This window comes from Diachasma alloeum, unplaced genomic scaffold (assembly GCF_001412515.2).
Source record: "Diachasma alloeum isolate Michigan unplaced genomic scaffold, Dall2.0 Dall_scaffold_00608, whole genome shotgun sequence".
In the NCBI taxonomy this organism is placed as follows: Eukaryota; Metazoa; Arthropoda; class Insecta; order Hymenoptera; family Braconidae; genus Diachasma; species Diachasma alloeum.
The window spans coordinates 38,638-65,096 of NW_021680740.1; the positions used below are offsets into that span (position 1 = coordinate 38,638).

Below are 26,459 nucleotides of genomic sequence, written 5' to 3' on the forward strand. Positions count from 1 at the left end.
AAAAAAAAAAAAAAAAAAAAAAAAAAAAAAAAATTCTCACTCACTCGAGCACTGGAATGATCCTGGTGTTTCGTGTTTTCATGTGAATTGATAGGAAGTAGTAGAATATGATAGCGTCACTGCGAGTGAAGTCTTCAGTGAAGAAATCTGCCCTGGCCTCGATCTTCACGACGTCCATAATTTCGCTGTCCCCCTTGTAATACTCGGCGAATCGTTTTCTCCAGGTTTTCTCGGGCACCCAGGGGTAGAAGGCGTTCCTGGGAAGGGTTCCCAGTTTCCTGAAGTCGAAGAATGTCCGGAGGAAGATGTTCTTCGGTTTGTGAAAGTGCTTGGTGTTCGGGTCGTCTGTGAGCGCCTAGAAAGGGCAGGGAATGGTTGACATTTTGGGGAGTAGTTTTATTAATCTAAAATCAATTAATCGGACTCCCAACAATTTTCATTATAAAGAAATCCACTAAAACGTTTTTTTGTCATCACAATTGGATAATAATATACATATCTCTCTATATAATAAAAAAGTGGGTTTCGTTTAACGCGGAAAATTTTTCAGGGGTCACGAGGATCGTAAGGGCCAATTTCGGGCCAATGTCGGCCCAAGATCGGGCCAATGTCGGCCCAAGATCGGGCCAATGTCGGCCCAAAGTCGGGCCACTGTTGAGTCAAGCTCGACTCAAGGTTGACTCAAGCTCGAGTCAAGGTCCAAAATTTCAGGGGACGCTGGAGGGTGCCCATATATGGGGCCCCCATATGGGCCTTAGAGAGAAAAAAAAAACATTAGCTCCTTCAGAAAAATGAAATAAATAATGGGATTATAAGAACCAGTCGCACCAGAGATTTGGGGGGTGCGAGGGGGGGGGCAAGCCCCCTAGTATATATATATAATTTATATAGCGTTCGACATTTTTGTGACGTCATAGGAAATGGGTGGATGGGACTTGGAACGTAACATAAAATGTGCGATTAACAATCTGAAAATTGTTCTCATTTTTTTATTTTTTGCTCTACTAAAAAATTTGGAAAGAATAAAATTCACACGAATCCGACTCTAGTGACAGAAAAAAGACATCAGATTACCAAAGACGTTGAAGGTGACACTGCGACGAAGAGAACGGCCCTCCCATAGTCCGACAGATACTGATTGACCAGTGACCACTGGAAGGAGTAGAAAAAATTAACATTCGGCACTGCCCCGATGACGGCGATGGCAGGGGGTCCCCTCCAGTCCCTCGGTCTGATCCCCTCGAACATCTTGTCCATATTCCTGGAGTTGATCTTTCCGTCCAGAAAGTCGGTCTTCGCGATCGTCGCCAAGTTGAAGGGTCTGAGGTGCAGACGTCCCGGGTACCTCTTTGAGAGTGGATGCAGCCACTGCATGAACTCCGTGAATTTATCGTATCCGTGGACGACTGAAACCCCGGAGTCCAGCAGTTGCTGGGTCATCAGGCCGATCCCTGGGTTCATCTCAGCTATGAATGTTTGCTCCTTCGGGATTTTGTCGATGATGAGGGATGCGAAGGCCTTGGAGACGTCTCTGTCGAGCAGGTGAAGGGTCGTGAAGTTTTTCGTTCGTCTCATTACGTCGAAGGGCAGCTCTTCGACGCTGATTGCTGAGCCGTCGTAGCCTGTGAATTCGGAAGGCATTCCCGCGGGTCTTCCCGGGGCTTTGGGTTTTTCGGCGGCATTTTCAGAGGAGGGTCGCGAGGGCTGGGGGCCAATGAGGGGTCTGGGGGGGCGTGAGGGGATTTTTGGGGGGAAACAACGACGCAGCATCTGCAAGGGAATTTTATTTTGAGAGAAGTAGCCATTTTTTGACATTTTCTTCGCAGAAATGAATGAGAATTGAATGAGAATTATTTTTTTTTCAGGGGCTCAAATGATAAAAACTCAAGGCATTTGGACTAGAGCCTATGTTTTGGGCACCTCTGCGGGGCTCCCTTCAGGGACATCATTTATTATTTTTTTTACAAAGAAATACAAAAGATGAAAATATTGGGTCTAGTCCAAATGACTTGATTTTTTATCATTTTTATTGTTGGATGACGAAAAATCAAGTCAGTTGGACAGTTGAAAAAAAAAGTTCTTTAAATGAGCTAGAAATCGCAGAGGTCAAGAACTTTTAAATAATTAATAATTCGGTCAAACCTTCTCCGCCAAAAAATCAATAAATAATGGAAATTAATTTTTTTTTTCAATATTTTCTTAGGAATAAATAATTGAATTTGTTTAAACTTTTGAAAACCCAAACTTTTAGTCATTTCTGACATTTAACATTTAAAAAATGTTTCTTAACAAATCGAAATGAATTGGTTTTTGCAATATTTTCTTATGAATAAATAATTAAAATTGTTTAAATATTAAACACCCAATTTTTTGCTGAATTTCTGAATATAAAAAAAAATTTATGATTTTGAAGGAATAATTTTTCCAGTTGAAAATTGTTTATAAATTCCTTATAAAGAAGATCGTGGTCTTCAAAAACTAATTTTTCAATCATTTTATGTTTCCTCAAGAAATAAACTAGAAATCTTCATTATTATCGATTTTTAAAAAAGTTTTTTTCTTTTATGAACAAATAAAAACAACAAAACAAAATTTTTGGATGAACAAATAAAAACAAAATTCAGATGAGGACTTACGACAGATTCAGGGACGGAATTCCATTACCGTCATCGATATTTTATTTTTTATATTGTTTATTAACAATTGTGCACACATAATGCGACCCATGTGCTCACCCCGACGTTTACACTTCTAAAAGTCGATCAGCTGGAGCTGGTCCCTGCCTTTCTTATCGACTGAGCCCAATTCGTCGTGATGTGTCCAGTGATCATCTGATCCACTTCGAATTCAACCCATCAAAGACATAAACACCCCAAAATCGAGGGACAGGTACAAACATTTAACACAACTCAACTCATAGCCTATTGAAGACAAATTTTTTCATCACACAGTCAATTCAACACATTGTTAAGTCAACATATAGTGTATTGAACACATTCTTCTGTCAAAACACTTTTTTTTAACACGAACTACATACAAATTACATATGAATTTTTTATGAAGAGCAAATAAACTCATTGATTATGTATTGAGTGAATGTATTGTTGAATTCATGTTGTGAGGAATTTGTTTTGTGTTAAATAGTCATGGAACCCCCTTTTAAGAAATTAAGTGTTCACTTGATGAAAAAAACTACTAATATTTTCCAATTTTTTTATTTTGATGAGTATGTTTAAAATTTATCAATGTAAGTCGCAAAACCTTTCAACATCGAAGAAATTTAGTATTGGATAAATAACGAATAAATTTCACTTTCATGTCCCCTCTCTAGAGATTGAAAAATGGCCCAATGTCAGCCCCTCATAACTCGGCTGATCGCCTCGTCCGTGACGGCGGCGGCTCAGGCAGGAAAAATAATTCGCGATGTCATGAACAAGGGCGAGTTGAACATCGTGGAGAAGGGGAAGAACGACCTGCAGACGGAGGCGGACAGGTCCGCCCAGAACTGCATCATCGAGTCCCTCAGCAGGCAGTTCCCAGGGGTGACCATCATCGGGGAGGAGGGCTCCTCGAGGTGTGAGGTACCCCCTCACTGGATTGTTACGGATATGGATCAGGAGGTTCTCAATGTCAAATTGCCAGAGCACCTGGAGAATGTCGCACCCAAGGATGTCTGTGTCTGGGTGGACCCACTGGATGGTAATTTTAAATTCATTTCTTTGATATATTTTTTACTTCATTCTTGACGAAAATGGAAATGTCAAATGTTTTCAATATTTTTTGTTCCATTTTTTAATGAAAAATAGAAGATTCTGCATAATTTTTTATTCTGTTATGGACGAGAATGAGAATAAGCAAGAAAAATCTTAAAAATGGAAATTGAAACATTTTTTATTCCAAGTTCAACAAAAAAATGGAAATTAAAATAAAAAATGTGTCAGTATTTTTAATTTTAGTTCTAGTAAAAATAGGAATAAAAAATGAACATGAGTTCAGTATTTTTAATTCCATTTTCACAAAAAAATGAAAATAAAAAAATTCATTATCTTTCTTTTTTGAATGTCAATTTCTTTGAAGATTTTTTTTTAATTCGTGATGTTATTGTCTCCATAAGGAACGTCCGAGTCCACTTAAGTCTCCATTTTTATTCTATTATTTCCGAGAATGAGAATAAGAAAAAAAGTCTTAGAAATAGAAATTGAAAAAACGCTTCTAAAAATGCGAATGAAAAACATCTTCAACATTTTTTATTCCAATCTCAACAAAAAAATTGAATGTGTGCAGGATTTTAACTTTTAGTTCTAGTAAAAAAACACGAATAAAAATGAAAATGAGTTCAATATTTTTTATTCCATTTTTTAATGAAAAATAGAAGATTCTGCATAATTTTTTTTCCTGTTATGGACGAGAATGAGAATAAGCAAGAAAAATCTTAAAAATGGAAATCGAAACATTTTTTATTCCAAGTTCAACAAAAAAATGGAAATTAAAATAAAAAATGTGTCAGTATTTTTAATTTTAGTTCTAGTAAAAATAGGAATAAAAAATGAACATGAGTTCAGTATTTTTAATTCCATTTTCACAAAAAAATGAAAATAAAAAAATTCATTATCTTTCTTTTTTGAATGTCAATTTCTTTGAAGATTTTTTTTTAATTCGTGATGTTATTGTCTCCATAAGGAACGTCCGAGTCCACTTAAGTCTCCATTTTTATTCTATTATTTCCGAGAATGAGAATAAGAAAAAAAGTCTTAGAAATAGAAATTGAAAAAACGCTTCTAAAAATGCGAATGAAAAACATCTTCAACATTTTTTATTCCAATCTCAACAAAAAAATTGAATGTGTGCAGGATTTTAACTTTTAGTTCTAGTAAAAAAACACGAATAAAAATGAAAATGAGTTCAATATTTTTTATTCCATTTTTTAATGAAAAATAGAAGATTCTGCATAATTTTTTTTTCTGTTATGGACGAGAATGAGAATAAGCAAGAAAAATCTTAAAAATGGAAATCGAAACATTTTTTATTCCAAGTTCAACAAAAAAATGGAAATTAAAATAAAAAATGTGTCAGTATTTTTAATTTTAGTTCTAGTAAAAATAGGAATAAAAAATGAACATGAGTTCAGTATTTTTAATTCCATTTTCACAAAAAAATGAAAATAAAAAAATTCATTATCTTTCTTTTTTGAATGTCAATTTCTTTGAAGATTTTTTTTTAATTCGTGATGTTATTGTCTCCATAAGGAACGTCCGAGTCCACTTAAGTCTCCATTTTTATTCTATTATTTCCGAGAATGAGAATAAGAAAAAAAGTCTTAGAAATAGAAATTGAAAAAACGCTTTTAAAAATGCGAATGAAAAACATCTTCAACATTTTTTATTCCAATCTCAACAAAAAAATTGAATGTGTGCAGGATTTTAACTTTTAGTTCTAGTAAAAAAACACGAATAAAAATGAAAATGAGTTCAATATTTTTTATTCCATTTTTTAATGAAAAATAGAAGATTCTGCATAATTTTTTTTTCTGTTATGGACGAGAATGAGAATAAGCAAGAAAAATCTTAAAAATGGAAATCGAAACATTTTTTATTCCAAGTTCAACAAAAAAATGGAAATTAAAATAAAAAATGTGTCAGTATTTTTAATTTTAGTTCTAGTAAAAATAGGAATAAAAAATGAACATGAGTTCAGTATTTTTAATTCCATTTTCACAAAAAAATGAAAATAAAAAAATTCATTATCTTTCTTTTTTGAATGTCAATTTCTTTGAAGATTTTTTTTTAATTCGTGATGTTATTGTCTCCATAAGGAACGTCCGAGTCCACTTAAGTCTCCATTTTTATTCTATTATTTCCGAGAATGAGAATAAGAAAAAAAGTCTTAGAAATAGAAATTGAAAAAACGCTTTTAAAAATGCGAATGAAAAACATCTTCAACATTTTTTATTCCAATCTCAACAAAAAAATTGAATGTGTGCAGGATTTTAACTTTTAGTTCTAGTAAAAAAACACGAATAAAAATGAAAATGAGTTCAGAATTTTGAATTCCATTTTCACCAAAAAATGAAAATAAAAAAATCCATTCTTTTTTTTTGAATGTCAATTTCTTTGTAGATTTTTTTCCATTCTTCATGATATGATGTTATTTTGTCCATAAGGAACGTCTGAGTTTACCCAGGGTCTCCTGGACCACGTGACAGTCCTCGTGGGAGTGGCAGTAGGTAAAAAGGCAGTTGGTGGAGTGATTCATCAACCTTACTCAAAAAATCCTCAAACATCGTCGATGGGGAGGACATTGTGGGGTATTGATGGGGTTGGAGTGGGTGGGTTCAAGCCTGTGCCACCTCCACAGGGCAGGAGGATCATCACAACAACTAGGTGATTTCTTCCACTCAAAAAATTGTCTTGTAAATCGTGAATGCAAAATTTGTTAAAAATGATTCTTTTTCCATCGTAAAACGAGTAGATTTTCTGTTAAATTAATAACTCATTCGTCTCAATGAAACCATTCACGAAATTATGTTGAGGCACTTTTTGTTGTGAATTCTCCACATAAATATCTGAATAAATGATCTCTTGCTGAAATCGCAGATCACATTCCAACAAAACAGTTCAAGAAGCCCTGGACGCCATGAGCCCTGATGAAATCCTGAGAGTCGGAGGCGCCGGCCACAAAGTGCTGCTCCTCCTCGAGGGAAAGGCCCACGCCTACGTATTCGCCAGCCCTGGCTGCAAGAAATGGGACACTTGTGCTCCCGAGGCCATCCTCAGGGCTGCTGGGGGCACCCTCACCGACCTCAACGGGGACTTGTACCCTTACGATCCCAAAGCCCCTCATCCAAATGCCAAAGGGGTCTTGGCTACTGCCCCAGGGGAGAATCATGCCTTCTACCTCAGCAAAATTCCTGATTCTGTTAAACAAGAGCTTTAGCGTAATTTTTTAAAAGAAAAATATAATTTTTTGCAATGTTTTGTTTCTGAATAAATTTCAAGGAGAGAATTTCTTCCTGTGAATTTTAATTAATGGAGATGTCAATGATAATTATTTTCTGTTATTTTTTAATGGAAAATATCAACTGAGTTGAATAAAATACTCTCATTCATTTGATTTATTTATATCGAGGGAGATTTTTAAATAAATCTTGCTCGTCCCTATGTACATGAAAAACGTACGTGACTCATCCCTCGATGATTTGTGGTGAATTATAAAAAATTTGTAGATTGATATAGTTCTTTAATTAACGTTAGAAAATAAATATAAACTCAAGTGGCTTTCGGTTTTGCTGACTTGACTTTTTTCAATTTCTTCAGTCCATTTATGTTGGATTTGAGGAGATTCCAATATGCCTGCTGGAATTTGTTGACATCCTTGGAATGAATCTGAAAAAATGAGGTGTTGATTTAATTTATTGATAAATTAATTTCTATTAATTATTCATTTATTGTTATTCCACCTCTTAGAACGGAAAGCATTTTTTTCTCACGAAATTTTTTTAATTATCAAAATTTTTTTCACATTTACTTTTCAAAAAACACGAGTTGATTTCTCATGTTGTCAAAAGTCGAATTATCTCGTCAACCATTCATTCTAGGAAAAAAAGCCATAGCACATTTTTTATAGGAAATTTAGAAAGCTACAAAAAATCTCTTCTGACATTTTCCTCTCAGACCATTCGTTCTCGAGATAATCAACAAAAACGGTTTAATGGATGTTTTGCCACTTGACTAGTGAATTAAATAATCAAATAATTCTCTTTGCGTAATTAATTAATTAACTCTTACAACAGTAGATATTTTTTTGGAACGTAACGTCGCCCTGACTAGACAGAGGTACTCGCTGGGCTTCGGTAGAGGTGGCTTGCCTTCCCTGGGCACAGGTCTATTGTGTCCATTATCTTGAAAGAAAAAAAATGGCGACACAAATCAATGAATTGAATGAACTCCTAAAAAATCAATTATAATAATATTCTCTTACATCTTTTAATTGTTAACACGACGGAACCCGACAGCCGTGACTTGTCAAACAGTCTCGTGAGTTCACTCAAAAACTAAATAACAATAAAAATAAAACGAATTCATTATACCACATTTTTACGAAGAATGCTAGATTTTCAATAATTTATTAATTTTTTTACCGCATCATTCTCGAGTAAAACCATTCTGTCACAGCATATGTGTCGTCGGGCGTGGAGTTGATGACTGAAAATAACAACTGGGAGAGGTTATGTTTGCCTCCGTCGCTCCGAAATTGTGTAAAGGTGCAGTTCATAGTGGGAATGTAGGAACGAGGAACAAATGTTCGGAGGAAGGAATGTGGACATGTTTATGGAAAGGATTAGGAACAAATCATTGATGTAGGAACTGGAAATTATGGATTAGGAACAGTCCTCGTTCCTAATGTTTATTCCTGAATGACAAGAAATGAATTGTAGGAACAGGACATTTTTTTATTCTGTTCCTAATCTTCGATCTACGGAAAAATATAGAAAGGATGAGGAACAAATAATTGATTTTAGGAACAGGAAATGTTCCCAATATTCCTGAATACTCCTAATAAATGATGAAGAATAAATTTTAGCAATAAGGAATTTTTTTAATCCCTCGTTCCTAATCCTTGATTTATGAAAAAATGTGGAGGATGAGGAACAAATAATTTATTTTATGAACTGAAAATGATGGATTAAGAACATTTGCTGTTCCCCATATTTACTCCTAAATAACAAAGAATCAGTTTTAGGAACAGGAAATTTTTTTTTCCTTTGTTCCTAATCCTCGAAAAACATTGTAAAACGAACATTAGGAACAGGAATCTCAGGAATCCTGAGGAGTCATAAGTCATCCTAATATTTATTCCTCAATATTTTTCATATTGACGATTAAGAATAGGAAATGAGGAACATTCTCAGTTCGGAACATTTATTCCTTAATAACAAGAAACTCGTTCGTAAACCTTAAAATGGAGAAAATATTGAGGAACGAATATTAGGACTAGAAAATCATGAATTAGGAACATTTTATTGTTCCTCATTCCCGTTCCAAATCCTCAGTATCAAAACATTGAGGAACGGATACTAGAATCAGGAACATCCTACTTTTCGCTCCTCAATATATTTTCCAGATTCCTGTTCCTAATCCGTTCCCCAAAACATTCCCATTGTGCACCGACCTTGACCCATCTGACGTGCCACCTGTCGAACAACAGTTCCCAAAAGCCACATAAACAATAATTCGACAATGGTTCAAGGAATCACCGTCCGAATATCCCACAGCAATGAGTGTATATTCGAAAAATCAACGGGAGAAGTTCCCAAAACCCTCGAAACCCTGACAAAAAGCCTGAAAGAACTCCAGAAAAATGTCAATGACGTCCTGACGTCCCTCGTAGACACCAAAGGTGAACGAACGGCTCGCATTATACAGTCGACCCAAATAAAAAAAAAAATGAACCGAGCAGAATTAATGATCATCTTCATGAATAACCGAGAGGATGCTAATGAAGGGATTTTTCAGGTCATGATGCCGCCGAGAGTGGAGGAGACGATGATGATGAGGATGACAATCCAGAACGGGTTAACCCCAAAAAATGTAGATTGGGAGACTGAACTGTGGAGTTGAGCACCAGAACGAGAACACGCAGACGCGGACCGGTTTCATGGATTAATAAGTCATTTATGCTGTTCTGTATTCGTTGAGATAAAATAAAGAGTTTTGAGGAAACGGGGGTATCATTGGTCTCTCACCGGGGAAAACTGTTTTAGTTTGAGTTTTGACGAATCACGGGCTCGAAGGGGTTTACGATCTGGTGGAACTGTCTGCTCACTCGTAATAAAACGATAAATGACGTAAATGAAGTGAGGACGGTTGATAAAGTTAATATTTCAACTGGTGGAACCGACGTTGGAGCTCTCGCAGTTGATAATTGGTGAGTTTTATTTATTTTTCTGTTTTGATTTTGATCTTTTGACGATTTTCATAACCTCAAATGCAGGAAAAATGGACATGGGTTGATTGGTGTTCCATATTGGCTCGGGGCAACTGGTATTTTGCCAGATTCTCCTAATTTTTATAGAAATAGGTTTATAATTTATTATTGTACATGTGATTTCGACAGTTCTGGTCGGAAATTTATAGTTGATGGTCGGTATTTGGGACTAGTGCGTCGTATGTCATAATTTCTCAGAGAAATTTTTTTTGAATTTTCTTAGGAAGATTTATGAAAGTCCATTGACTTTTTCGATAAAATATTCATTTAATGAAAGGAAGAATATTGAATAAGGGCTCATCTACACCGAGAGAATTGGTTTGAGTTGAATGGACTTTACTGGAAGAGAAAGAACTTATGTGATTTTTTTAAAATTGAATTCTCATATTCATTTTTTGAACTTTTGATTATTTTAAAACTATTTAAAAATTTTTGATTATTAAAAAAAATGTTCTGAGTCAATTGAATGATGGCTTAAAAAATGTTTCAATGTCTCTCTGACCGAGTTCGAAGATGAAGGCGATAGTAATAATCGTTGTTTTGATTTATAGAATAATTTTCAAAAATTTCGTATTTTCAGAAAATTAAAATTCCAGGAAATCTTTGGATATTATACTTTAAATTGATTTAATCATAGCTTAAAATCGACAGCTATATCCGTTGGTTTGATTTTTATGATGATTTTTGCAAATTTCGAATTTTTCTAAAATTTCCCTGAAATTTCGGAAATTTCCCTTTTTTTTTACAACACCATTTTATCGAATTTTCAAGATAATATAGACAGCATAATTCTTTCATTTGATTTATACAAGAATTTCACAAGAAATCTAACACAATTGATAGGGGAGGGTGGGGCAAAATGGGATAGTCCAATTTTGCACAAAAAAAAATTATAAATTTCTTAAAATCATAAATTTGGACCTCTATATAAATGAATAACAATTTTCAGTATTTTTTGAATTTTCAACAATCCCATTTTGCCCCGTGAACCAAATTACGATAATCGAGTGAAAAATGATGCCGAATTATTAATAATATTCGGCGCGAAACTAGTGATATTGGAGAAAAAATGATGGTATCCTATTTTGCCCCACCCTCCCCCATCTAGTTTGCAACCGTTGCCTCGCGTAGTTGATTCGATACTGCCCACCTCGAATGACGTGCAAAATGACATTGAGAAGCCCATCGCCAGTTCATTATGAAAACCAGCTACTTAAAATCATCATCAAATCGAACCCTTCTCCTTCCAGATAAAAAAATGTCGTCAACAAATCCAATATCGAATCAAGCGCAGCTCCGTTACCTAGTCGAGTGGTTCCAGGAGTGGTCGGAGATGCAGCGCGGCGACTTCCTGGGTGTCCTAATCACCTGCTGCGGTCCCCGTGACCTCGTAAACGGCCTAGTCCCGAGCATCGAAACCCTCAACTGCAACGAAGAGGGCGCCAGGCCGGCGAGCCTCTTCCAGTGCCGAGTGAAATTATTCCGCGAGTGGTGCCAGAACTGGTCGCAGCAGGACAAAGAGTCCCTCCTGACGTCCATCAAGAACATCGACCCCAAGTTCGCGGAGAAGTACGAACGACGACTGATTGACGGTCACGATTACGAGGACGAGGCGGAGAACGGCTTCCCAGACTGTCCCTCGCCGGCTAAAGTCACGGAGGAGTCATAACTGCGACTCCAGTCCCGCCGGATCAGCTATGGCTGTGCCATAGGCCCCACGTACGCGCCGCTAGTTTTTTTTTCGTAGGAGAAATTTAGCAATCTTTGATCTGAGAAAATGATTTTCTCTATTTTTGTATCCAAGAGCTGCTAGTCCGCTTCACTCTCGAATTTAATCGAACATTCCATCAATCACATTCCATGTGTAAATAATGTATTATCAGGAGGAATCACGACCGAAATTGCTCAATGCACTGATTACTGTTCATCTTGATTAACAATTTCTACAATGATTTTTCGTTCAACCCTAGGATAATCTAGACTAAAAGACCATTTCGAGCGCGTCTTTATTGAGATTTTTTTTGCAAAACAATACATTATTAAACCTAATTTTCATAAATATATAATATATTTTATACGAACATATCACGTGTGTGTTTTACATATCACAGACTATGTTTCCGCCCTTTTAGTGCGAACAAAGGAAATCTCAAAAAGCATCATTTCGATGTTCATCAGTGAAAAAATCGGCAGTTTTCGTAATTCTTGTTAATTATTAATGAAATGCGTTGTAACTNGCCGAATTATTAATAATATTCGGCGCGAAACTAGTGATATTGGAGAAAAAATGATGGTATCCTATTTTGCCCCACCCTCCCCCATCTAGTTTGCAACCGTTGCCTCGCGTAGTTGATTCGATACTGCCCACCTCGAATGACGTGCAAAATGACATTGAGAAGCCCATCGCCAGTTCATTATGAAAACCAGCTACTTAAAATCATCATCAAATCGAACCCTTCTCCTTCCAGATAAAAAAATGTCGTCAACAAATCCAATATCGAATCAAGCGCAGCTCCGTTACCTAGTCGAGTGGTTCCAGGAGTGGTCGGAGATGCAGCGCGGCGACTTCCTGGGTGTCCTAATCACCTGCTGCGGTCCCCGTGACCTCGTAAACGGCCTAGTCCCGAGCATCGAAACCCTCAACTGCAACGAAGAGGGCGCCAGGCCGGCGAGCCTCTTCCAGTGCCGAGTGAAATTATTCCGCGAGTGGTGCCAGAACTGGTCGCAGCAGGACAAAGAGTCCCTCCTGACGTCCATCAAGAACATCGACCCCAAGTTCGCGGAGAAGTACGAACGACGACTGATTGACGGTCACGATTACGAGGACGAGGCGGAGAACGGCTTCCCAGACTGTCCCTCGCCGGCTAAAGTCACGGAGGAGTCATAACTGCGACTCCAGTCCCGCCGGATCAGCTATGGCTGTGCCATAGGCCCCACGTACGCGCCGCTAGTTTTTTTTTCGTAGGAGAAATTTAGCAATCTTTGATCTGAGAAAATGATTTTCTCTATTTTTGTATCCAAGAGCTGCTAGTCCGCTTCACTCTCGAATTTAATCGAACATTCCATCAATCACATTCCATGTGTAAATAATGTATTATCAGGAGGAATCACGACCGAAATTGCTCAATGCACTGATTACTGTTCATCTTGATTAACAATTTCTACAATGATTTTTCGTTCAACCCTAGGATAATCTAGACTAAAAGACCATTTCGAGCGCGTCTTTATTGAGATTTTTTTTGCAAAACAATACATTATTAAACCTAATTTTCATAAATATATAATATATTTTATACGAACATATCACGTGTGTGTTTTACATATCACAGACTATGTTTCCGCCCTTTTAGTGCGAACAAAGGAAATCTCAAAAAGCATCATTTCGATGTTCATCAGTGAAAAAATCGGCAGTTTTCGTAATTCTTGTTAATTATTAATGAAATGCGTTGTAACTTCTGATCTTTGATTAAAACAAATGCATAACGACTGACTTAATGGACTTACTGGATTATTTCTTAGCTTGTTGAAGCCACTTGGTGCAGATCGATTTGATAGCCCCCTGGCCCAGTCTATCCGCCTCCCTGAGAATTTTCCTGATGTCCTGACCCCTAGAGTGCTTAACAGCCAGTAGATACGCAGCCTTGAGCTGCTTGCTCTCAATATACGAGTCAATCTTCATCTCCACATCGTTGATAATCCTGATCAAACTGTCGATCTGATCCTTCGGACTGGGAGAAGCTTCAGCCTTGGACTTGTCCAACAGGAGTTTGACACAGTGCGCCAGAACTCTGTCAGAAATGACCTGAGAATTCGGTGCACCTGAGCTCCTGCAGCACTTTATCAACTGCTCAATGGACCCCACCCTCTTGTCCAACGCCAGAATGTGTCCAACAAGAGAGTAAACCTTCTGCGGCGACAGGTAGTAATCCTGCATGATCCTGAAGGCAAAGCCAAACCCCTCCTCGACGTCCCTCCCACACAGAATAGCCAAAACAGCCAGGTGCGTCCTCTCCTTCTGATTGCCGAAGAGAGTCGGCACAGATCTGGGCTGCAGTCCCTCAGACTCCATGTACGACAGCTTGCTCAAGTAATCGTTGACATTCCTCCCCTCCTTCTCACAATTCCCCAGGAACTTGGCGATCTCCATCTGCCTGGAGATCGTGTTAACATGCTTATCGATCTCAGACGGGTCCATCTCCATCGTCAACGACCCCGAGGGTCCACTCAGACTCGACGAAACACTCTTCCGCCTCTTCTTCCCAAAGTTCTCCACCTGCAGCTCCGACTCCAGGTGCTTCTGCGCCTCCGTCAGAAAATGAGTCCTAGTGCACAGATCGGCGTAAGTCGTGGCATCCGTCACGTAGAATTTAATACAAGTCATGGCAGCCCTCACGTAGTCCTTCATGAAGAGTTGAAACTGATAGAGAGTGTTCATCAGCTGCTTTCGCTCGAGATAGAGACACGTCGCGATGAGGTACCTCTTCCAGGTCATCAGGGTCGCGTCCCTCGACCTCATGGTCTCGCACAGTTTCCCGAGCTTCCCGGCCTTGAGGCAACCGATGATGGCCACGTTGAAGAAGACCTCCGGGTCTACCTCGTTCTCCAGGGTGTACGTCAGACACTTGTCCAGGTCGTCATGACGGATGAAGAACTCCAGAATCGAGTTACAGCTGCCGTACATGAGGAGGTAGTACAGGCTCTCCTGATACCGAATGTTCTTGCTGCTGCACGTGAGCTTCGGCACGGCGTACTGCCCGTGAGATATCGCCTTGAGATTCCCCAGGGTGTTCATGATCTCCTGAGCTGTCGAGTTCTTGGCGTGAGTCGTCTGAGCCTTCGAATACTGCTCAGTGGAGTTCGAGTTCTCCAGGATCTGGAGGATCTCCGCGACCAGCGGAGGGTCCTTGCTGGGTCGACTCTTGATGGCCTTGAGTTCACTTCGATTGGTCTTCGGCGACGGGTGCGGCAGGAGGACCCAGTCGTCAAAGTCCTCCTGGCTGACCTTCTCCAGACAATGGACGAACTTCTCCCTAGCCCGCTCGTAGTACCCGACCTTGAGGCAAGCCTTCCCCCAGGCAGCCCACACCCCCTGAGTGTCCAGCCCCGATTTCGTACTGACGTCCAAGGCGAGGATCCACTGCTCCTTCTCCGTCAGGAGATCCCTCAGTCTTCTGAACGTGTGCTCATTCAAATCGTCCCGTGGCAGCAGCGACAAGCAGTCCGACTGCACCAACGTGTCGATGAGATCGACCTGCGACAGAAACCGATCGCAATGGGTCAGTCCCGTGTTCAGCCCCAGCCGCGCACACTTGACCTTGGCCGCGATCAACAGCGACCTGATCATCTTGATGATCAAGGCGTGATCGATCTCGCGGTTGATCTGTCCTTTCGTGTCGGGATAGAGCAGTCGCTTCATCTCGTCGCAGCGATCCTGCAGGAAGTTGGCGTAGGCCTCGTGATCGGAATGAAGATTGAGGATGGCTAGACAGAGAGATATGTTGGGCGCGTACTCAAAGCAGAATTCCTCTCTCAACGTCTTGTTATGACCCTCGTCAGTCGTCAGCTTCCAGCAGTCGAAGGACTCGCTGCTGGAGGTCGAGGGGACCGCCTGGAGCTGAGCCGTCTGTTTCTTGCAGTCGTTGCAGATCCGGACCCTGACGGAATTGGCGTAGCCGGCCACCATCATCCTCTGGTTGGAGCAGGATCCGCAGACGACTCGGCCACACCGTCTGCAGTGGTGCCTTCTGTTGAACATCGAGAAGATGACGTTCCTGCAGCAGCTGCACTCCCTGGCCTTGTCATTTGGAATCCATTCTTCACGAGTTGGCGCGTGCAACGGCATGACGAAGTCCGGGGCCTGTCCTGGTGGATCCTTCAGCCTAGACGTGTCCGACTGGTCCCGTTGAGTGGCAACCCTCAGGTCCAGGGACTTTCTCGCGTAGAACCTCACGATCTTGTCGAATTTATCGATCGTGAAGCCCAGGGCTTTCAGCTGTCTCGTCTGCGTCTTCAGAATCCTCTTGAGGTTATCGAACTTGCAGTTCATAAGGAGCTGCTCCAGGAGGAGGAGGGGCTCGGTGATCAGGTGGACGTAGTGCCCTCGATCCTTGGGGTCCAGTATCGCCAGAAGATCGACACCAAGTGATCCTCGCTTGTATTTCTCTTTGTCCGCGGAATTGGCCAAGAGGTAGGAGACGACGAACTTCAGGGCTTCCGTCGACTGCAGCTTCTCGATGACTCCTTTGCAGAGTTTCTGGGATTGCCCGAGGGGCAGAGCACTCAGAAGCTTCTGGGCGTGCTTGAAGTCGTCTTCTCTGTTGCTCAGGAGCCCCAGGAAGAGGTCCTGCGACACCAATGAGTGAATGTCTGAGGATGCTGTCTGGTACTCCAGCCACTCTAAACACAGTTCGAACTGCTGTGCATCGATCAGAGACTTCACGATCTTAGTCGGATCAGTCTTTTCGGTTCTGTATACGACGTTGTACCAGTTCTGCTCGGACTTCTCCACTTGGTTCTTGAAGTAAGGAAGCATCTTGTCGAAGACCATGACCCTGCAGAGGATCTCGTTGAGGTAGGATCTGCAGTGCGACGGGATTTTGTTGTGGGAGTGCTGGAGGACGTGCCTGAGGGCCTCCTCGCAGGTCCTCACCGGCCAGACCTTGACCTTCGAGAGGATCACTTGGGTCAAGGTCTGCTCATCCTGGATCTGATAGACGTACTGCAGGATCTCCGGACTGTTGGGATCCTCATTGTCGATCATTTCAGAGAGAATCTTGTCCTTCAGCTTCTGAATCTCCAGGGTCTTGAGGAGAAAAGCGTCAGGGAGATTCGCCAAAAGCTGCAAGGACTCCTTCAGCTTTTTCTCTGAAAGAAGTCTCTCGAGGATGTCCCAGAGCCGCCTCACTGGGAGGTGGTTCTGCAGACCCGCGAGAGCTTTATTGCCGGAGAACAGCAGCTTCAAGTTCTCGGTTGAGGCCGAGTTCAGAAGGCTTTCTAAGACCGCTGTCCTGCGGCTGCCGAAATTGGAGGACGGGGATTTCTCGTGGATCCGCTGGACTAGGTAGCACAGTAGCCAGCAGTGGTTCTCGAGGTAGTGTAGAAGGTTCGGGGAGATCTCTCGGGTCTTCCAGGCATCATCCGCCGGAGCGCCGGACCCCTCAATCCCACCCGATCCCTCATCACTTCTCGAATATCTCAACTTAATGCCGTAGACGTAGTTCGATCCGACAGCCCCAGCAGCGCCATCTGCGAAGGAGTCGTCCCGGATCTTCTGGAAGACTTCTGAAAGTCCGCCTTTTTGTCCTGCACCTTCCGTGTAGAAGTCTAGGTACCCTTGGACCGCGGCGTTCAAGTCCTCATTGATGCTGTCCGGGTGGTAGATGTTGAGGACCGGTGACACCTCGAACTCATTGATCATCCCGAAGATGGTCCTGGGGTCTTGCTGGAGGTCGAGGTCCTGCCAGGCAGGCTCGTTCAACTCCTCGACATGGGACTCGAAGCACGGGCCGTAGTCGGCAGGCAAGGTCCCCAGCAATTTCGACCTCAGACTGAAAATGGTCACGAGCCCGAGATCCCCCACCTCGTAACTGATCGTTCGCAGTGAGACCGTGTGTCGGAGATGGTTATGCGGTGGGTCGTGACCCCAAATGTTGATCGCGGAGTGTAGGAACAGAAGATTCCAGAGATTCAGGAAGAACGACAACGTGTGGTTGCCGAAGGACAGGTGGCTTAGATCGACAGAAGACAGCTCTTCCGTCTTTCTCAAGACTTTTTGGACTTCCTGACTCCTCGAGAGGGTGACCAACATGGGGTGCGTTAGGACTGACGCGTCGGAATGCAAGTCCTTGATCAGGCCAAGGAGTTCTGACAGGATGTCGATCACGCACTGATTCGGATCTGTCGGCATTTCAGGGATTGGCGAGGGGGCTTTGAACCGATTGAGGACGAGCATTCCCCACCTGTCGGAGGATACTTCCGGTTCTGTGGGGTTGTGATACGGAAGCTTGGGGCAGCAGTTCACGAGGATGCTGTAGACGAGATTGATCTGGAGATCGTTCGCGATTTTTTCGAGCAACTGAAGGTCTACGTTCAGAGTGAATATTTGGTAGCCGATGTAGAAGTCTAGGGAGTTCTTCAAGAGGGACGGGTTCGCGGGGGTTTCCGGCTGCGGGGAGATGCTCGCGAGAATCTCGAGGTGCGCCTCGAGGTTGTGGAGGTACGGATCTCCGTTATTGCAGAGGGATAAGAGGTTCGAGAAGTCGGTTTTGAGATTTGGTGAGACGTTCGCGATTTGGTCGAGGAGCTTTGTCGTACCCTCGAGGGGCTTCAGGTGGTTCTCGAGGTCTGACCAGTACCGAAAACGTTTTTTATAGTCCTTGACGGATAATGGGGACCTCGCGTCATTGATAATCCTGATGATTGAGGACTCGGGCCTCGTCTCGTGGAGGAGCTGGTGGATCGTTTGAAAGAGATCGAAGTAGCGGGTGTTCCTGAGCTTTTCAGAGGACTCGAAGTGCTTCTTCGTGACTTCTGCTAGGTTCTCGGAGGTCAGGTAGTCGTGGGAGGAGGTCAGGGTCAGGTCTAGGGAGGTGAGGGTCATCAGGTGGTGGGGATTTGCGGAGCTGTGACAGAGGAGGGAGATGTTGGGCTCTTGCGAGGCTAGAAAAGTCTCGAGTTGACTGGTTTTACGAGAGGAGTGGAGACCCTCTCTCACTGCCTGACGGATTATCTGAAAGAGGAGAATTATTGAATGGGGAGAGGGCACCCGAATACTTGTTCCTGGAAAATTGTTCCCTAGGAAAGGTGTTTCTCATAATTTCTTTCGTTACCCGACGGCCTGGCGCAGTGGGTAATGAGTGGGTCGCGGGTAGAATGGTGAGATCTAACCATTTTAAAGTCTTGATCACCATCGCAATATACTCAACCACGTCGAAGCGATGTGAAAATAATTCCTCTTCAACTTTGCGATATGACGCCCCCCCCCAAGTTATGCAACTTAGGAGTTGACCAATCACAGAGTTGCCCCGCCCACTGCAGCAGTGGTTCTCAACTCGATCGTTTTCAAATGAGAAAATAGTATATTTCGATACGAGTGCGGAAGTGTTTTTTGGCTCGTGGGAGATTTATAGCACGAACTGAAGGCGAGTGATATAATCCCACGAGCCAAAAACACTTTTTCCATGAGTATCGAACGATATTTTTCATCATAATGTGTGGAAAAGTTACTTTTTCGCACGGCGTGATGAAAATTATCATTTTGAAATTTTCTCTCCATTACTCAAAACATGATGATTGAAAATAGATCACCCCAGAATCATAATTTTTCTTCATTTGAAAACGATTGAGATGAGAACCACTGGCCCAGTGGGCGGAGCAACGCTGTGATTGGTCAATTTCAAAGTTGAATAACTTGACGGGGGGGCGTCGTACAGTAAAGTTGAAGAGGAACTTTCGACTCCAAATTTCACCACCTTTCCATCCTCAAAAATAATGTCCGCAGTTTTGGGACACCTTGAATTTTTCGCGTTTTCACTCTAATAGAAGGGTGAATTTTTATTTGGGGACTAGTTTTTGGAGTTCTTTCATCCTTCATGCTCTTGGGGAACAATTTTCCGGGGAACATTTCTCCTAGAACCTGGGGAGAGTGCGGCAATGTGGAACGGCTTTCGAAATTTTATTAGCACTTACATTGATTGTGGAATGCTTTGAACGTGTCGGAGTATCGCTCTTAGTCTCGAAAATCATTTGTTTCTTGATGTCTTCCCTAAACCCTTTGATCGCCCGAGAAAACATAATTTCCCCTGCCAGAGAGCTGCTCTCCATCCCGAGGGTCTGAAAAACATGAGGAGAATTCAGCTGCTAGTTCTCGGAGTTTTCTTCATGGATTTCTCCGAGCAGTTTTGGCTGCCGGACTTTAGAGTTGGGAAAGCGTGAATTGTGAATAGGTCTGGTGGCTCTCGGGGAGAAATTGTGAAATGTGTTGGTGATTTGATCAGGTGGACCTGAAGAACCACGAGACCTTCGAGGTAGCCCCGGACGGTGAGAATTATGACGAGGAGGGGGAGAACGAGATGATAAAACCGGAGGATTTGAAGCAAATCGAATCCTTGAGTGATGATGCTCACAAATTTGGGGCCTTGCACGCTCATGTGGAGCGGTTCAATCGCAGAGCTGCGGGGGGGAGGAGAGACCCTCCAGATTATGATTTCATCGATCCAACTCTGCTGGAGAGGATCAAGGAAGTCAACATCTTCGATGATCCTGAGCCGTACACCGCGGGCTATCAGCATGAATTTATTAAGCTGTCTAAGGTGATATAACGAAGCGATGACAGAGTTTTAAAATTTAATGTTTAATTTTTGTTTTTAAAATTTAATAATCATGTTTTTAAAATTTAATGTTTAATTTTAATTTAATGTTCCCACTGTCTCCCATCATGAGACTATATTTAAAATGACTCTTGTGGGTCTTGCAGCCCTTTCGACCCTCGTGACCCTCGTGGCCCTCAACTGGCCACAACTGGATTTTTTACGAAAATAATTCTTAGTAGATCTTAAATTCAAAATTTTCAAGAGAATGAGGAAAATTTGTTGGTTTTGTGGTGATGAAATAGGGGGTACAGCCCACCGAGTTTTAAAATTTAATGTTTAATTTTAATTTAATGTTCCCACTGTCTCCCATCATGAGACTATATTTAAAATGACTCTTGTGGGTCTTGTAGCCCTTTCGACCCTCGTGACCCTCGTGGCCCTCAACTGTCCACAACTGGATTTTTTACGAAAATAATTCTTAGTAGATCTTAAATTCAAAATTTTCAAGAGAATGAGGAAAATTTGTTGGTTTTGTGGTGATGAAATAGGGGGTACAGCCAACCGAGTTTTAAAATTTAATGCTCGAGGTTTAGAATTCAATGAACAGTCGTTTGGGGATTTAGTTTTATTTGGGTGTTCTAATCAAAGTGCCCAGGCTGTTGTTGAATGCTCTGCGGGTGTTAGTGGAACGAAAGTTGAATGGAAGTACGAAACTAATAATAATGATAAATGATAAATGCGTGAGATATTTTTCATCACCCAGGACAATTTATTGGAGTTAATTGTGAGGGGTGACGAGCCCAGTTGTTGGCCCTCGGCCCAGTTCCTGCCCGTCCAGGGGTATCTCTCGTTCACGCGAAAATAATTCTCATTAGATCTTGAATTAAAAATGATCAAGAGAAAGAGGAAAATTCCTTGGTTTTGTGGTGATGAAATAGTGAATATGGCCAATCAGCCGAGTTTCAAAATTTAATGGTCGACATGGGGGTACGCCGGAGGGGCCCAGACCTGATCCTGACGACAGTTGTTGCCCTCAGCCGTCAACGTCAGCTGTCAAAGGCTCAGGCCGACTCCAATCGCCGTTAAATTAATCAGAATTCAATTACCCGTCCCTGATGGGAGTTCCTCGGAATATCTTTCTTCCCCGTCAACGACAATAGCCGTCCCGACCGTGAAAGATACTCCCAACTTATCGAACTTTTCCACGGGCCAGACATCCAACTCGAAGTCAAATCAATCCCAGAATACCCCTCAAAAAAATCCACGCTAACATCCACCTCCATTTCCCTGTCCCATTAGAGACGCAAACGAGCGGACGAGGATGACTTTTCCGCGACAGTAAAGCAGGAGGATCTCCTCGAAACAATGAGACCGAGGGATCACTCCATTGTGGACACGAGACCCGTCTCATCAGCCCCCGATACACAAGACTATTTAGACCTCGAGGGCACTTCAATCGGCTTTGAACCCCCGACTCAATCCACAAATCACCCAGATATTGATCTCGAGGTGACCACTCCACCCCCGGAGGAGGCGGCAGAGGAGGAAGAGTACGACTACGAAAAATTCAAGGCCGAGTATTATCAGCAGCTCGACGATATGAAGACCCAAAATCTCACCCACAACTTCACGGATAAGGGCGAGCCCGAGGAGACCCCGGAGGACGCCCTCAGGAAAATAGTGGAATTTAAAATTCCGAGAAATTGCACTCAAGAAGAACTCACGCAAATTGGGGCTAGGGCTTTTGAGTGTCTGATGTTTGACTATCAGCACGCGAGGAATGAGTCCGATGTGAGGAGAGTGTTGACCAGGGGTTGGATGGTCATCAGGGTCTGGTGTTTCGTATACATTTGCATTGCCATTCCCGCCTGGTGCCAGAAGGGCTGGTGCTGCTGCTGCTTCAGGTGTGGATTTTGCTTTCCACTCGAGAGGATTGAATACTCGAAGAGATATTTCGCGAAAAATCCACCGGGGGTTCTCAAGGGGGCGCAGGGGGAGGAGACGTATGAGCCCAGTGCCTTTGAGCTGGAGGCGTATGAGGAGTTGGAGAGCGCTATCAGGAATTTATGAAAGAGAAGGTGAGATGGAGAATTGGTGGGAATTAGTTGGGGGATACCTTTGGAATTGATGGATTTAGGAAAAAATGTGTGGGAACATTTTTTGTGGGGAATTTTATCAGCTACAAAAAAGGTTCTCTGGGGTTTGTTTGTAAGTCTCGTGGTTTTCGAGATATTTTTGAAAATGTGAAATGGGTTTTTTTTGTGAGATCTGAATAAACTTTCTTGAGGTTTTGGGGTGATTAACTATTATTTTCTTCAAAAACCCAGACGGAAAATACAAAAGAGAATAGGAATTGACTCGAAATTGTGAATGAACGGAATGAGTATCGAAACAGCTCCAGATTAAAATACCATCAGTACATGAAAAACAGTTATGGCGAAAACACGGCTACGATATATGATGAAGATATTGATGTGATCGATTATTTGAGAGGTATCGCAAAAATTATGGCTCAAAAGTATTATCTCAGGCACTTTTTCAAGTGTTTCATACAGATAAAAACATTGACATACAGATAAAAAAAATGTATGCATTATACTAAAAAATTACATTCAATAAAAAATGTTGAAAAAGTCGAATGATAAAATGATGTCAACATAAAATGACCATATTCGAAAATGAAAATGATGAAATAATATTGAGATACGAATGTTTAAATTGTTGTGTGATATTTAAACGTGTCACCAAGAAAAAAATCATATTTCTTTTCTCACCGCCCTAACTGGTATCAAAAAAACTTGTTAAGAGCAACGAAAATACCAGAAATCGTAGGGAACTGATATTCCATTTACGTAGGGCTATTACCCTCACTCTCTTCGAAAACCCAGACGGAAAATACAAAAGAGAACAGGAATTGACTCGAAATTGTGAATGAACGGAATGAGTATCGAAACAGCTCCGGATTAAAATACCATCAGTACATGAAAAACAGTTATGGCGAATACACGGCTACGATATATGATGAAGATATTGATGTGATCGATTATTTGAGAGGTATCGCAAAAATTATGGCTCAAAAGTATTATCTCAGGCACTTTTTCAAGTGTTTCATACAGATAAAAACATTGACATACAGATAAAAAAAATGTATGCATTATACTAAAAAATTACATTCAATAAAAAATGTTGAAAAAGTCGAATGATAAAATGATGTCAACATAAAATGACCATATTCGAAAATGAAAATGATGAAATAATATTGAGATACGAATGTTTAAATTGTTGTGTGATATTTAAACGTGTCACCAAGAGAAAAATCATATTTCTTTTCTCACCGCCCTAACTGGTACCAAAAAAACTTGTTAAGAGCAACGAAAATACCAGAAATCGTAGGCAACTGATATTCCATTTACGTAGGGCTATTACCCTTACTCTCTTCGAAAACCCAGACGGAAAATACAAAAGAGAACAGGAATTGACTCGAAACGACGTGTGACATCTCCAAACCTGATACGTCAGGACGCCCCCCAAATTTTTTTCAATCTGTAAATAAACAATTCCGAATTCGAAGAATTCCAAAAACTCCAAACTCCCAATTATTTATTAGAAAAAAAAAATGACGACGTCGTCCTGACGTAAAATCAGAATAGAGAGTTGAAGAATTGAGATTTCAAAACAGGAAAAGGCTGAATTGCTCCGGAGATCTCTGATGGACCCCTCACACACCTAAAAACAAAAAAAAATGAGATAAAAAACCAATTCGTACACACCTCAATGACCCTCTGCGCCTCGGCGTAATCATTCTTCCAGAGACACCTGACGACCAGTGTCTCGGTGGTAGCCAGCATATAATTAAGACTGCACTCCCTCCCCCCCCTCCTCCCCCAATTATTTCTGCACCTCCTGCGCCTCCGCCCCCCCTGATTAAACCCACAATTCCCCATCGATCCGCTCTCGGAGCTGGCATCCACATCACTCCTCTTCTCATTCTCATCTGAGCTCTCATTGGTCCGATAAAAATTCTCCCGACATCCCTGATTAATGACCCTGCCCCCGACGTCTGGCCCAGGCTGTTCCCCCGAATCTGGTAATCCCTGTTTTTTGAGAAATTCCGAGCTCGTCAGCAGCTCCAATCGCCAGACCGCCTCAGTCAGACACTTCTTCATTGCTGACACCTTGTCCTCAAGCCCTTCATCCCCCTGACCCCTCGATAAATCACTCGTCGCGACGAAAAGACATCTGTTGAGATAATGAACAGTCTCTCTAATCGCATATTTGTTACATATGAAGCCAGTCTGATTCCCTTTCTCCCACGTTTTTTTGTCAAGGGGATCATCGTCATCCTCTCCACAGTCGGAAATCGTGTCCCCGGAGAAGTCTTCGTGCCTCATGAACATCATTGAGAATATGTTCTCCATGGTTTCCAGTCTAATCGCCAAGGGATTGAGACTATTCAGGTGCTTCTCCATCTGGCTGAAGCACTCGGAGACCCTCTCGAACTCTGAATTGTAGTTGTCGCAGAGGAGTATCGCCCTGACGTGGTGCAGCATGACGGAGTAGGCTCGGAAGGTCGTCTTCGAGGCAGGACAGTCCGTCAACAAGTGGCTGACGTCGTGGTCAGTCTCGTGGAGGTCGACGCAAGCCCTGAGGACAGAGAGGATCGAGGACGTCCTGAGGAGGTTCAACACAGCCCTTGGAGAGGGCTTCGTCGAGGAGCTCGAGCTCCTGGAGATCCAGTCCAGGACCTCCACCTGATCCTGGAGAGTCTTCTCCAGTCGATCGAACATTTCGATGTTCAGGAGCTTAAGTTCGGAGTTTGAGAGGAGGGACTTGAGTCCCGATGCCGAGACCTCTGAGGGTTCCACCAGGACCTTCAGGAGGATGAGGACCCAGAACCTGGGGAAGGACTCGCTCTGCAGGATTTTGGAGATGAGGTCGAGGCGGTTGTGCAGGGAGAGCAGGTGGCAGATGCTCAGGATGTCTGACAGCCAGTGGTTTCTAGTCTTTATGGTTCTGAGGAGGAGCTCGTCAGCCCAGGGGTGGGAGCTGGACTCCCTCAGGGCGAAGATGGCGTAGGTGATCTTGAGGGCGTGCTCCAGGGCGTCGGGGGCCCTCCTTCGGGCGAGGATGTCGTCCAGGAACTTGTGCCAGGTCTTGTAGTACTTGGGGTCCTTCCTGGAGTAGAAGGCGAGCTCGACGTCCTCGAAGGCGCAGGACTTGACGAGCGAAGGGTTCAGCCACTCGGTCAGGGCCATCTCCTTGGACTCTGTCACATTCAGCCTCGAGAGGATGCAGAGGAGGACTCCCAGGTGCTCCTCATTAACGAAATTCGGGTTCTTCACTGGGGGGGAGGAGCGCTGGGCTTCCGACGATGAGTGGATCGACGCCGGTTTCAGGATTTCCTTTAGGGCGTTCTGGTAGATGTCTTGGAGGGACGAGTCTGTGGGGGAGAACACTGGCGACCAGATGCACAGGAGCTGGTCGATCGTCCAGTGGACGAGGGGTGCGTGATGATGGAGATTTTTTTCGAGGAATTTTAGACTCGACGGGGAGAGCTGCGGGGGAGGGCCTGGGGGGTCTTGCCGGGCGGAGAGAATTGACGTGAAGAGAGACAGGAGCTCCTGGGGGAGAAGAGAAGAGACATTTCGGTGACAGGATTTAAAAAAAAAATTTTTTGAAGTGAAACTTCTTTAGGGAGGGTACGAAAAATTTCAGCGCGACACGAAAAGTGAAAGGTTTTGAGGGGAACGGGTTAGTCAGTAAGTGGGGGGCTAGTCAAGCGTAGGGGAGCCGCGCGTGAGTGAAGAAAATCCGAGGCGACACGAAACATGTAAGGATCGGTAGTGGGGGTAAGCCTAGAGTGGGGCCGTACGCCTTGCTATGCCTGAGACCAGGGATGGGCATTTCGGTCTAGAGACAGTTTTTTACATTACGACGTGAAAAACTGGCAATTTATCTATAGAATGTAATAAATGTAAAAAATGTAAAAAACTCAAATAACTTGAAATTTTGACATTTGATATTGAAATTGAAATTTGAAATTGGTATTTTACATTTAAATTTTGAGTTTAAACGTGAAATTGAAATTCTAAATCAGGAACGCAAAATTGATATTTGAAATCTGCAATTGAAAATTGGGAAATTCTGAATTCTGCATTTTAAAAT

The 26,459-nt window shown here is 42.3% G+C and overlaps 6 protein-coding genes across 7 annotated transcripts in view; 3 read left to right on the forward strand and 3 right to left on the reverse strand.

Annotated features, from left to right (window-relative positions):
• Positions 1 to 2,788, reverse strand: part of LOC107043634 (dimethyladenosine transferase 2, mitochondrial) — a 3,924-nt gene extending 1,136 nt beyond the window's left edge. Inside the window, exons 1-3 of the mRNA XM_015265201.2 lie at positions 2,637 to 2,788; positions 1,075 to 1,770; positions 45 to 355 (exon numbers count right to left, since the gene is read on the reverse strand). Coding sequence (XP_015120687.1) covers positions 45 to 355; positions 1,075 to 1,770 — 1,007 coding nt within the window. The 5' untranslated portion in view covers positions 2,637 to 2,788. The remainder of the gene's footprint in view (positions 1 to 44; positions 356 to 1,074; positions 1,771 to 2,636) is intronic.
• On the forward strand, positions 2,787 to 7,268 carry LOC107043636 (3'(2'),5'-bisphosphate nucleotidase 1). The gene is made up of 4 exons (XM_015265203.2): positions 2,787 to 2,889; positions 3,332 to 3,699; positions 6,161 to 6,380; positions 6,594 to 7,268. Exons 2-4 carry the CDS (start codon positions 3,342 to 3,344, stop codon positions 6,931 to 6,933), a joined length of 918 nt encoding a protein of 305 aa, XP_015120689.1. The 5' UTR covers positions 2,787 to 2,889; positions 3,332 to 3,341; the 3' UTR covers positions 6,934 to 7,268.
• LOC107043640 (signal recognition particle 14 kDa protein) lies at positions 7,084 to 13,507 on the reverse strand. 2 transcript variants are annotated; one of them, XM_015265209.1, is made up of 5 exons: positions 13,489 to 13,507; positions 8,138 to 8,201; positions 7,978 to 8,050; positions 7,785 to 7,897; positions 7,084 to 7,382 (listed from the first exon to the last, which is right to left on the reverse strand). In XM_015265209.1, exons 2-5 carry the CDS (start codon positions 8,159 to 8,161, stop codon positions 7,266 to 7,268), a joined length of 327 nt encoding a protein of 108 aa, XP_015120695.1. In that variant the 5' UTR covers positions 8,162 to 8,201; positions 13,489 to 13,507; the 3' UTR covers positions 7,084 to 7,265. The 2 variants fall into 2 exon arrangements, with proteins under 2 accessions (XP_015120695.1, XP_015120694.1); XM_015265208.1 differs by having other exon boundaries at positions 8,138 to 8,214; positions 13,489 to 13,506.
• Positions 9,170 to 12,207, forward strand: LOC107043641 (uncharacterized protein C14orf119-like). The gene is made up of 3 exons (XM_029126508.1): positions 9,170 to 9,396; positions 9,513 to 9,924; positions 11,235 to 12,207. The coding sequence occupies exon 3, from the start codon at positions 11,243 to 11,245 to the stop codon at positions 11,651 to 11,653; it is 411 nt and encodes a 136-aa protein (XP_028982341.1). The 5' UTR covers positions 9,170 to 9,396; positions 9,513 to 9,924; positions 11,235 to 11,242; the 3' UTR covers positions 11,654 to 12,207.
• LOC107043630 overlaps positions 12,295 to 26,459 on the reverse strand; it is a 15,809-nt gene continuing 1,644 nt past the window's right edge. The window contains exons 3-5 of the mRNA XM_015265193.2: positions 24,065 to 25,915; positions 19,672 to 19,815; positions 12,295 to 18,712 (exon numbers count right to left, since the gene is read on the reverse strand). Of these exons, the coding sequence (XP_015120679.1) occupies positions 13,493 to 18,712; positions 19,672 to 19,815; positions 24,065 to 25,915 (7,215 nt within the window). The 3' untranslated portion in view covers positions 12,295 to 13,492. The remainder of the gene's footprint in view (positions 18,713 to 19,671; positions 19,816 to 24,064; positions 25,916 to 26,459) is intronic.
• On the forward strand, positions 12,458 to 13,474 carry LOC107043638 (uncharacterized protein C14orf119-like). Its single transcript, XM_029126509.1, has one exon. It carries the CDS (start codon positions 12,461 to 12,463, stop codon positions 12,869 to 12,871), a length of 411 nt encoding a protein of 136 aa, XP_028982342.1. The 5' UTR covers positions 12,458 to 12,460; the 3' UTR covers positions 12,872 to 13,474.

What these genes read in the sequence shown, in the direction of transcription:
- LOC107043636 (XM_015265203.2), top strand. Translation starts at nt 3,342, where the DNA reads ATGGCCCAATGTCAGCCCCTCATAACTCGGCTGATCGCCTCGTCCGTG. An exon ending in CTGGGTGGACCCACTGGATG is followed by an intron (nt 3,700 to 6,160) that starts GTAATTTTAAAT and finishes TTTGTCCATAAG; the next exon opens with GAACGTCTGAGTTTACCCAG. An exon ending in AGGATCATCACAACAACTAG is followed by an intron (nt 6,381 to 6,593) that starts GTGATTTCTTCC and finishes CTGAAATCGCAG; the next exon opens with ATCACATTCCAACAAAACAG.
- LOC107043640 (XM_015265209.1), bottom strand. Translation starts at nt 8,161, where the DNA reads ATGGTTTTACTCGAGAATGATGCG. An exon ending in TTTTACTCGAGAATGATGCG is followed by an intron (nt 8,051 to 8,137) that starts GTAAAAAAATTA and finishes ATTGTTATTTAG; the next exon opens with TTTTTGAGTGAACTCACGAG. An exon ending in CCAAAAAAATATCTACTGTT is followed by an intron (nt 7,383 to 7,784) that starts GTAAGAGTTAAT and finishes TCATTTTTTCAG; the next exon opens with ATTCATTCCAAGGATGTCAA.
- LOC107043641 (XM_029126508.1), top strand. Translation starts at nt 11,243, where the DNA reads ATGTCGTCAACAAATCCAATATCGAATCAAGCGCAGCTCCGTTACCTA.
- LOC107043638 (XM_029126509.1), top strand. Translation starts at nt 12,461, where the DNA reads ATGTCGTCAACAAATCCAATATCGAATCAAGCGCAGCTCCGTTACCTA.